The sequence below is a fragment of the Limanda limanda genome, chromosome 9 (genome assembly GCF_963576545.1).
Source record: "Limanda limanda chromosome 9, fLimLim1.1, whole genome shotgun sequence".
In the NCBI taxonomy this organism is placed as follows: domain Eukaryota; kingdom Metazoa; phylum Chordata; class Actinopteri; order Pleuronectiformes; family Pleuronectidae; genus Limanda; species Limanda limanda.
In genome coordinates, this window is record NC_083644.1 from 14,474,878 (window position 1) to 14,486,533 (window position 11,656).

Consider the following 11,656-nt stretch of genomic DNA (forward strand, 5'->3'; position numbering starts at 1 on the left):
AAATCTGTCCTCCCTGAAGCATCAACACACACCAGGATTTAACACCACATGAGCAACAACAGAGACATGAAAGCATCGTTCCTGTTTGGAGGAGACAACAGCGTTTATTTGATAAATCACAGCAACAAGGAATGATATGATGCTGGGCTGCTTTTTTTCTTGCTATTTTATGAAAACTACAAACCCCCTGAGACAGAACTGGTACAAGACACATGTACCAATGATCAATTTTCAACACAACTCTTTTTATTTCAATGCACACATTATTATATGCTCTCATGTTCAGCGAGGATAACTACAGTATAATCATTTTCAGACATAACTCCAAAGGATGTATATTGTTTATACACTATACATTGAGTTTTTACTGGCAATAGATGAATATGCTCAATATTTTTGGAATATATATTTGACGACATGCAATCATCTTGCAAAAAAATGAAATAGACAGTAATCAATATATAAGGGGGACTTTTTAAGCTGTGACAACTGTATATCAGCTTAAAGTAGAAGCAAAACACTAAAGCTTAAATATTTTTAACTATTTTGTTTCAGATCACTTCACTCAGGTGCTGCACTGTGAACACGAGTGCGTCAGAGATCTCGCCACTCGGCCAGGCCGCCTCTCGCCCATGGAGAACTACCTGCCCCTGCACTACGACTACCTTCAGTTCGCCTACTTCCAGTGTAAGTGTCACCCCTTTTTGTCTTTTCATCATCATCATCATCATCATCCCTCTTTCTGTAGCAGCAGAGGAAACAACAGGTAGATGATTAAGAGTTCAGTTATTATTGTTCCAAACATGAAGACTATCTGGCTGCACATTGTGTAATTATGAACAAAGCAGATGGATACACCCACAGGTCATACACCTGAACACACACACACACACACACACACACACACACACACACACACACACACACACACACACACACACACACACACACACACACGTACACACATGCACGTACATGAACTCATGGTGACCACAAAGAAGTAAAGGCAGGTCGAGTCAGTCACACCCTGCTGTTAGAAGTTTAGAAGTAGACCTTGGTTTCACTTCAAGTATTACTGATATTATCTGTTGTGTGTTTGTCTGGATGCCTTTTATAGGAGTGTATCAAGTATGTGTGTCTCTGTGTGTGTGTGTCTGTGTGTGTACGTGAAAGAAAAGATTGCCTCAAGTTCCCTATTGTTGATGGATTAATGAAAAGCTCTTCTATTGGCAAGAGTTTTGGCTCGATAACAAAGCCTCGTTGGAAAGGACGGTGCACTGAGTGGCTGTGAGATCACCAGATTACACTTAATGATCCATTACCATGTGGCTCTCATAAAATAAAGTTGATCTGTGCAAACACACAGAGATCAGGCTTTGATTCTTAACAGCTGATGGGTGTGTCTTTGTGTGTGTGTGTGTGTGTGTGTGTGTGTGTGTGTGTGTGTGTGTGTGTGTGTGTGTGTGTGTGTGTGTGTGTGTGTGTGTGTGTGTGTGTGTGTGTGTGTGTGTGTGTGTGTGTGTGTGTGTGTGTGTGTGTGTGTGTGTGTTTGTCTGTGTGTGTGTGTGTCTGTCTGTGAGCCTGAAAAGATCTCTTTACCTGAGTTGATGAAAGAGTGTCTCTGTGATTCTGCTGTAATGTTGTGAAAGTGGAAATGACTCTTTAATGACTCTCTAACCCCTCATTTCATTACCTTTTCACATTACATTACATCACACAATACATTGTCACTGGCAGTCGTTCCTTTTTGAGATCCAAAATACAATCCTTCACTCAAGGGATTCACAGGTGCATGTTACATTTGATCATTATTTGATCCGTTATTCCCCGAAAAGTGCAGATCACATCAAATCAGTGAGGAACAAAATGGTCAGGAACACGGGATGAAGGACTACGCGCTTTAAATGAAAACAGTCAAAAACTTTCAAAAAGCTGCTCTCGACTGTTTTCTTTTGCTGCATAGAAACGACTTCTTGGATGTTCTATCAAATTGAATATTTCATTTTCTTTTCCTTCCTCCATCTTATTAAACTGTGTATGTTAACTTATCATTAAGCATTATGTGATACGTGTATGTTGACACTCGTGTTTTAAATTGCTAAGACTAGACTGCTTATCATTTTGATACTGAGCATGTTTGTTTATATGAATATTTTGTTTGTGTCTGTGCTGGAGACAGCTGCAGCAGTGGCAGCATGTTTTTGGGTGGGTGGTCCGTCCGTCCGAACACTGTATGTCAGTAACGTCTTGAGAGAATTTCCTCAAACTTCCATTTACTTGGACGCTTGAGATACAGTGTTTGGATCTGGTGGTCAAAGGTCAAAGGTGAAGGTCATGTTTCTGGTCTTGTGACTGTGCTATCTCAGGAATGTGTTGAGGGAGTTCTTTCAAATGTGGCACAAACATTCACTTTCACCATTACGGATGAATGGTTAGATTTTGTTGGCCAAAGGTTAAGGTCCCGATGATCTCACAAACACACAAATGTTCAACAGGATCAAATGACAAGGTCATTACAATAATATCCAAAAGGTCAAAGGTCAACGTTGCTGTGAACTTTAAAGACATTCAACTTTAAACCCTAACCCTATTTAGTAATATAAGTTACACACGCGGCTACACAGTGACCCTGCTCTTCACCTCTTCCCCACTCTTTGCCTCCTATTGTTCTTTAGCTGCTTTAGTTTCATAAATACATCCTTGGTGATGTTTCTCTCTTCGACTAAGTTCAAATCTGCAGACTCTCACTGACCTGGTAACACCTTGGTTTCACCACCAGTTAACCCTGCATCTTTACAAGCCAGTAAATAAGAAGTCTGGTGGTTACATAAATATAAGACGGGTGCTCGGCTACACCTGGCGAGATCTTTGTGTGTGTGACAACAGCTATTTCATTTTGTATGGCAATCCCCTTAAAATGCTTTCTGTCTCGCTCTCTATCCACAGTGGACCGAACGGAGGAGGCGTTACAGTGCGCTCTGACCTACCTGCTGTTCCACGAGAGAGAGGAGTTCATGACAGAAAATGTGGAGTACTACGGGGAGGTGCTGGGACACGATGGCAAACCACGAGAGGTCAGGATCTGCTTTGTGTGTGTGTGTGGGGGGGGTTCTTGTCCACTAACTTTTCTTCGAAGCACATGTCGGAGAACAGGTTATTGTGTTTTGAATGTTAGTTTTACAAAATGGTTAAAAAGCTAAAACTGCAATACAGCAATAGAGCGTGATTTACAATATTTAAAAGGCTTATTTGAGGATAGAAAATAGATAATTTGAAACATATTTAGAGCATGAACCGTGAGAAATTATTATTTAATGTTGCCTTTTATAGAAAGCTGCTTCATATCACGGGCCACAACATCAACTTCACTTGTTCAGATGACCAGTTTGGACTAGTTTTAGCAGGTTAGACTCGTGTTCATGTTGGAAATAACAACAATTTAAATACTATTTCCACCCCATGTTAATAAAACTGGAACAGTGTGACCACATTTCTGGCGTCTGGCAGCAGAATCTCGACCAAGCTGTGGATGATTAATTGAAAAATTAAAAACAGGAGGAAAAAGAATTATAGCCGTACAACAAGGAATGTGTGGAGAGACTCCAGAAGAAAAAAAAGACGGGATGAGTGGAGAGGCTGGAGAGGAAAAGTGTGGAAACGGGAGGCAGCCGAGCTGTTTGCTGTGTTTCTTGGATGAACTTGTTACTCGCTGTTTGGCAGGAGTTGCCTCATAAAGTTTGCTTTTCACTTGTGGATGGATGCTCTCCCTCCAGCTGGTGTCGGGAGGCAAGCCCTGCTACTTGATGTGTTTACAACAACATGTTGGTGTTCTCCTCAGGGATTGCTCATTACTATTTCTTTATCTCCTTGTGTTCCTAACTCTTGAGTAATTTAGTGTTTGAGAAAATTGAATTAGCGAAGTTGTCAGAAACTTCAGAACTGAGAATTGGTCCTTTTCCTAAACTCTGATCAGCTGCTTTGAAGAGTCAAACAGTGTCTTGTTTAAGTCCCAATTACACAACCTCCTTTGCCTAGAAAGCCTGGTAGTCATTAGAGAGAGCAAACAGGGCTCCCACCAGGACAGTGACTGTGGGAGTGGGGTTGACACTGAATGTGAGATCAGAAGCTGAGAGCTGAAACGCTGCAGCTCATGCTTATGTTTTTTTAGTTTTTTTGTACTAATTGCTCGGATTTTTGTCGCCCTCATGTCTTTCCAGTCCCGTCAGTTTACAGTACAGTTGTTGGCCCACAGTCTGCCTCTCTTCTCAGCGTCCTCACACCCTGCAGCCTGGGGGAGCTCATTTACAGAGCCCTAGATCTCAGTGCCAGGCCCGAGCTGCCTCGCTGCCAAAGAATCCTGCCTTTCAGGAGGAAAAAGTCCCAGTGCCCACAGAAGTCCCTGGAACAATATGGTAGCTGCCGGTATTAAGAGTAATGCAAGAGAAGACTTTTCCTTTTCAAACCACAACAACCAAATTGTTATTGGCTCCAAGTTTCATCTCGGCCTCCCTCCTCAACTCCAGCCTCCTTCTCACAAACAGATTGAAATGCACTTGACAGGTTGTGTGTAGTATCATTTACAGTAAATAGATGTACACTTTAGGTCAGGCCCATTACAATATAAAAACAAACACACATAGAGAACACTGATGTCATTCATTGAAGGCAACAGATCAATATCAGTAATGTTTGCAAAATATAATGATTTTCATAAATAGCAATACAACAAAGGTTTAATATATATCGATATATTGCTAAAATTCATTGTAAAGATGCATAGCACATACTTGATCTACATCAGATTTGTAAAATGTCTTGTTTTTTTTCACTCAAGAGCATCAGTCCTCAAACCTAAAAGAAATAATATTGGGACATTTATCATTATTATCGAAATCAACTGATATGATATGATATTCTTATCTTGATATAGCTTCTTTCCACATTATAAGAAATAAAATACAAAACACTTAAGATGCCAAATACTGATACAGTTTAGAAACTGTAGAAACTGTATCAGTAATCTAAAACAAACACACTTCCTCTGTCAAAGTCAAAAAGCACTCATTGTTAATGTGATTGCTAATGTAACTTTGAGCTCAGAAACAATGCAGCGATTGTGTCAATTAACATGAACAAGGCCCTTTAGTTCTATTTGAGAGGGATTACAGAAAATGTAACATTTCATGTTCAGGTATTCAAAGAAAAATAAGACAATTAGAACGTTGGTGACTCTTCTTCAAACAGTACAACTGGTGATGTTGTGAGATGAAGATGATGTTGTCTTAGCCAAACATTTACTCATTATGCAACCTTCTCCTTATGGTAGGCTACTGCAAAATATGTGAGATGTTTATTTCTATTTTTAGTGGTTTTCCTGCTGCCAATATCTGTCAAAGACTTAAGCTGAGTTTACGTGTATCCCAATAATAACTCATGTCTGTGGTGTGCTTGTGTGTGTGTTGACAGAAAGCTGCCTGGTACCTGAGGAGGCACAAACAGGAACTGGAGCTGCTGCTGATCGGCAGCAATACCATGGGTGTGGAATTCACTGAAGGGGTGAGTTAGCAGAATACTCAATCCCCATGTTACTGTTTATTATCGACTATTAACTAAAACCCTAACTTAGCCTGTGAGCACTTATAGTCAGACCAGCGTCCTTTAATTCTCTTTTTGATTCTCAGTGACTTAGTAATTTAACAGTCAGTTACTGGTGATCCAGTCCACATGTGTCTGATGCAGAGCAGATCTGTGTGTAAACAGTCTTAATGTGTGGCCGCTGCCAGCTGAGTCCAGGCAGGGTAACAGGTGTCTGGCACCGCTGCCCTCCACCACTGTCTTCTCATTAAACAGCGACACCTACTGGCTATATTCTCTCATGCCACATACCACATTTCTTTGTAGAAAATTGATTCTGTCCCAAATAATCTGACAAATTAGGCGAATCGTTAGCCCGGAGCTATTCTTGTTGTAATGATTTACCTTGAAAACTGAAAATTAATCATTTCCCTTTGTCTTTTTTGTAGAATTACTGGAGCAGCCCGGGTGGAAGAGACGACTCAAACAGGTGAAGAAAAAAAATCACTGCAGCTGTAAAACTGTAAAAGATGTTTCCTCTGTAGCAACAGCTGCATTGGAAACTGTTTAAACTTTAAAGAAGCTATCATCAATCAATTTATAGCAACAACAGATCAAATAGCTCTGTGGGGGGAGTCGCTCGTACTGATGACCATGCAGAGAACTATATCCAAACTCTGATGTCTTCCATCCACGAGATTTACGGCATCCTTAAGCTCTTGTTTTGGTTTTCTGGTTTTCATTGGTCTGGGTTCACCCTCACTGCAGCTGTTGTCAGTTAAAAAAAAAAAGCACAAGCACCCAAACTGTAGACAGAGTTGTAGGAGCGGGTGAACACATAGTGAAGCACGGGGCTGCTAAAGAGCCAGATGTTTCCTTTAGAGTTAGTAACATGTATTTTCTGTTGTGTGCCCTCTCAGGATTCCCTCTGGTACAGACGGCTGGATGGAGTACGTTCCCCTCTCGGACAAGAGGAACCTCTCTTTTGTTGTTCAGCAGCCACTCAAAGAAGGTTAGATCTCCACTGCATCCAGAGCCCAATGATAATTTGAGTGCTTATGTGCTTTTATGTAACTCCTCTGTGGCCAGTGTGATTGCGGTAACACGTTGCTGCTCTGTGATCTGTGTAGGTGGCCCCTTGGTGTACGACAGCGTGCAGCTGGTGCAGAACTCTGCGGCCTTGAATGGGACCCAGCGGGTGCTGCTGGATCATGTTATATCTGAGGAGGAGTGTGCAGAGCTCACACACCTGGCACATGTGAGGCCATTACACAATCTAAATGAAATGAGAGCTTTAAATCACTGCAACTGTCAGGAACAACAATCAATCTTACTCTGCAGTTTTCTTAATACCTCTTCATTAAGGAAAATTACACTTGGCTTCCGATGAATAATTGTTTGAGCCTGTTCGTACAGATACGCTCAGTGTTTGAATTTGTGTGTGTAACTGTTTTCTCGTCTCTCAGGCTGTCACCATGGCAGGAGACGGTTACAGAGGGAAGATGTCTCCACACACTCCCAACGAGAAATTCGAAGGAGCTACTGTTCTCAAAACCCTGCAGGTACAATAACTACTGAAAGGAAACTTTGTTTGACTTGTGTCAATCAGTAGAGCGTATACCTACGTTCAATAATCCTCTTAAATTCAATCAAATCGCAGAAAATTAACCTAGAAAAACTGTGAAAATATCAATTGTCAGTAATGGCAGTATATGTGAGAACGCATATTGTGTATCTAAGAATTCTAGTTGTAACCATAATCCCCGATCAGCTGTCAACACGATCCATGTTAATTCATTCTTAAATATAAATTATATATTAACTAAGCACATTTTGGGCCTGTGGTTGATCCTAAGTTGAGGAAAAGTTTTGAATCTAAACCTTAGAAGTCGAAATTCCACTGAGCTGATCGTGTTTACCACCTCTGGAGCTTTATCTTAGACAGTATTCAATAAAATGTCTCCACTGTGCACGTGTTCTCTCCCTGGTTCATAGTTTGAGTGCATGTTACAGTCTCGTGTTGTTTCCTCGTCCCTGCAGTACGGCTATGAGGGCAGAGTGCCGATGAAAAGCGCTCGCCTCTTCTACAACATCAGCGAGCGGGCGAGACGCATCACAGAGTCCTACTTCCTGCTCAACTCCACGCTGCACTTCTCCTACACACACCTAGTGTGCCGCACGGCCATCACAGGTCTCACACACTCACACACTCACACACACACACACACACAAACACACATGTACTGTCACTTGATATCATGACTTAAACTGATAATCCTGTCAAGGGTTAAAGAGCTAAACTGTAGACTGAGCTCAAATAAATTAAATTGAATAATAACAGTGAAAAGCATTTGGGAAACAGAGACTCTCGACACCATCAGAGTTGATTGAAGAAACTTTCTTGCATCATGTACGAAAGGGTAGTGGTAGATTTAATATCCAGGAAGGAAAACATTTAATGTAAAATAATATCTCCTGTGTTCATTCATTATGTAATTTCCTGTGAAGATGCTTTTTGTGTTTATGCTTTTTTGCGTCCTTTTTGTGTTTTTGCTCTCAGGCCAACAAGACCACAGAAACGACCTGAGCCATCCCATTCATGCTGACAACTGTCTGCTGGACCCTGAGGCCAATGAATGCTGGAAGGAACCACCGGCCTACACCTACAGAGACTACAGGTACGGTGTCAGGCTACTGAGGTCGATAATAGAAATAAGTCTGCTTCCATGCTGCTGTGTCAGTTATATATGGCTGTTTAATCCCCCCACTCACTGTTGGGTCTGATCCGACCTTTACTTTTCTTTTGTTTTCAGTGCACTGTTATATCTAAATGGAAATTTTGAAGGAGGGGAGTTTATATTCACAGAGATGGATGCCAAGACAGTCACAGTGAGTAATGATCTTTACTGCAAAATGAAATGTTCCCTGTTAGTCAGGGGTTTGATGCTCAGTGGGAGCAGCCTTGATGAATGTATTTCCATATATCACTTGTTCTCTTTTACAGATATTATTATATAATTTATAACAGTTACAATGTTTTTTTCACTTACGATTCGACTCTCCACAGACGCAGGACAAACCAATTGACCAATATCAGTGAAACCTATAACTAGAATGGAACAAAACAATCTCTCTCAAGACCCAAAAATTCATCAGTGTCCATCAATTATTTCCTGGAAAAACCATGAAAAAGTTAAATAAAACTATGTTGCGATGTCAAAGAAAGCAACAACAAAAAATCCTGGATCTGCCCCCTGATTCAAATCTGCACTGAATATATGACATCCTTCCACCAAGTTTAATTGTAATCCATAACGTGATTTTTGTGTTGTCTCCTAGCCAACATGGTGGAAACATGACCTCCTTGGCAGAGCTAATAATGAAGTTCCTGTGTACTAACGAGAGATTACAACAGTTTGAACCCTGCTCCCTCTCTTCCATCCTCTCCAGGCCTCAGTTAAGCCCATGTGCGGCAGGATGGTGGGTTTCTCGTCAGGGGGGGAGAACCCTCACGGTGTGAAGGCAATCACCAGTGGGCAGAGGTGTGCTGTGGCCCTGTGGTTCACTCTGGATCCACTCTTCAGAGAACTGGTAAGGACTTGTTGTTCTTTGAGTAATAATCATCAACATTTCGATTCCCATCACGGGTCAAATAAAACATATAGAAGTTATTTTGCATTAATATTCGTTATTATCTCAATTACTATCTTGATTTCTTTAGGAAATTTCTCTTAACCAATACGTTTTTTCTTACTCAATTTCCTAAAACATCCAGGGCATCAGCCACTCAGAGTCTCAATCATCTAGACCAGACAGTTTTAACCTTTATTACAATGTGTAAGAATATTTTAAGAATCTTTAAAATCAGTTTTCAGATTAATGTTATTTCTTTTATCTTGTGATTTTTATTGTCCATAATTCATCTTTGCCATTGATTCCCAAACATTTATGTATCTGCACTGTTTTAAACAGTTTTCTGTGTTTTTTATGAAATCCTTATGTTAAGTGTGAACACTTTATTACAAATGGAATTGTCTAATTTGAATTCACACGTGCTCTAATTTAAGCTTAATTTTCTTTGATAAGTAAGGTCTTAATTTCAGTATTGTTATCTTGATCATATTCCTCTGTTGTTCTGATGAGCCTCCATCTCATTTCTTCTTCTTCTCCCCCAGGAAAGACTCCAGGCAGATGAGGTGATCCAGGCACTGGACACACAGTCTGTGGGGGGTCAGGGCCTCAACATCAACCCTAAAGATGAACTGTAGAAACAGAGGAGCTGCCCACACCTCCCAAAATCAAATCATTCTATATATTTTAACTATTTATTGAATGACTTTTGGATCAGATAATTTCTATTTTTGTACTGTTTGAAGTGCAAGATCAATAATGTTGTTGTTTTATCTTATTTGTGTCGTCAGACGTATTTTTTTGTTCATGTTCTCTACGCACACCAGTACTTGAGATTACATTTGGGATTTTGTCTTTCTTCACAGCCTCGAGTAAAGAGAGAGTCCGATTCACTTAGTTCATTGTTTTCGTACCTGTAGAGTTCGTGATGTTGACTGTTTCTTTTGAAGACTGCTCGTACCTGGAAGTCTCACTGTGAAGAAGCCACAGAGAAAAGTGGCACTCGACTGTTTGTTTTGTTCTGGGTTGTTCTTATTCTTATTCTGGACAATTATTTCAGTGGGTTTTTATTCAAAAACACTATGTACAGTTCTTGAAAGTAATTAATTTGAGTTGTCAGTTGTCCAAAAATAATATTAGATTTTTGTACTAATGGTACTTTTACATAGTTATTTTATTTTTTCTGTGCCAGTAATAATTATTATTTTCAAAAGTAGGCAGCGCACTGTTTTTTTTATAATCTCAAATAGCACTCATTCAAAAGAAACAAAGAGATATTTTTTAATATGCTGAATATTTAATGGTCATGCACTCTGTCTTCTGTGTGTTGAGTCAGAAACTGAAGATGTTGTCTGTTCTACTTTGTCCACTGTCTCCTCTTGTTTTTCCTTCCTGGGCACACACAGAGGATACAGGTTTACATGTTCACTGACTGAGGACATGATCTGCGTGTCCGTGTTTATGTTTAACTTTAATTTATGTGTTTTTAATAAGAGACAGCTTCTGTCTACTTTTAATATGAGGAACTTTTTCTATAAAAGACGTCAATCGTTCCTGTTTCAAGGAATACATACCTGTACGGTCCTTTATGTCCTTATATCTGTTCTGATGATACAGATGAGAGGCCGAGTCGTGCACTGTAAATCCAGTGGAGAGAAACTTATGAAGAGTAGCTTTTTTTTTTTTTAATACATTTAAACTGCTTACCAGAAACTTAATCCTGTTGTTTTATGTTGTCGGTGACTTTTGTTTCACTGATATTTTATTTTGAAATGCTGTGGTTCACAAAAAATGTACGTGTCCATGTCTATAAATTAAAAAATAATATTCCCCATCTTTATTTATTTGTTTGTATTTGTTTTATTTATTCATATGTTATGTTTTCCGCATAAAATGCAACATAATTTTGTCTTGTTTAACTAAAAATGTCTGTTTCATGACCTTGAACTTCAGGCAAATTTACTACTTTCTTCATAAAGATAAAGACTTCATTCCTTTACCGTTCATCTAAATAACCTCTTAAATTAAAGTATCCTGTAATAGTCACTGTGTGTAAACCAAATACTAATAAGACGCCTACAGGAGTCTAACAACTGGTTCTGTCCTTGTATTTAATGCACAGAACTGCAGTGTAGATAAAGTAAAGTGCATCTGTCTGTAAATAGAGGAAATTACCCTCATTTGATCTCACCTGGATGATTTGTACACGCACTGAGTCGAGGTCACTGCCGTAAACTTATTTGAAGAAATGTGTGTAAGAACAGAGTTGAGTTCACTTGTATGTGAGGATGTGTGAATCCAACTTGTCCAGGTGCGTTTGGGTCAGAAGTGGTGAACCAGCTGCTCTGTGAATCTGAAGGACTTGGATTCGTTGACGGTGCACTGCAGGTCCCGCATGCGTCGTATTCGCCGCCCCTCCAGCACCAACCGGCGAGAATGCTCCCGAGCTGCC

General features: G+C 40.0%; 1 protein-coding gene across 1 annotated transcript in view; it reads left to right on the forward strand.

The window, feature by feature from the left end:
* Positions 1–11,044, forward strand: part of p3h2 (prolyl 3-hydroxylase 2) — a 67,782-nt gene extending 56,738 nt beyond the window's left edge. The window contains exons 4-15 of the mRNA XM_061078575.1: positions 556–687; positions 2,947–3,074; positions 5,467–5,556; positions 6,024–6,064; positions 6,495–6,586; positions 6,705–6,832; positions 7,041–7,136; positions 7,615–7,765; positions 8,135–8,252; positions 8,388–8,463; positions 9,025–9,165; positions 9,750–11,044. Coding sequence (XP_060934558.1) covers positions 556–687; positions 2,947–3,074; positions 5,467–5,556; positions 6,024–6,064; positions 6,495–6,586; positions 6,705–6,832; positions 7,041–7,136; positions 7,615–7,765; positions 8,135–8,252; positions 8,388–8,463; positions 9,025–9,165; positions 9,750–9,842 — 1,286 coding nt within the window. The 3' untranslated portion in view covers positions 9,843–11,044. The remainder of the gene's footprint in view (positions 1–555; positions 688–2,946; positions 3,075–5,466; positions 5,557–6,023; positions 6,065–6,494; positions 6,587–6,704; positions 6,833–7,040; positions 7,137–7,614; positions 7,766–8,134; positions 8,253–8,387; positions 8,464–9,024; positions 9,166–9,749) is intronic.
* Positions 11,045–11,656: the final 612 nt, after the last annotated feature.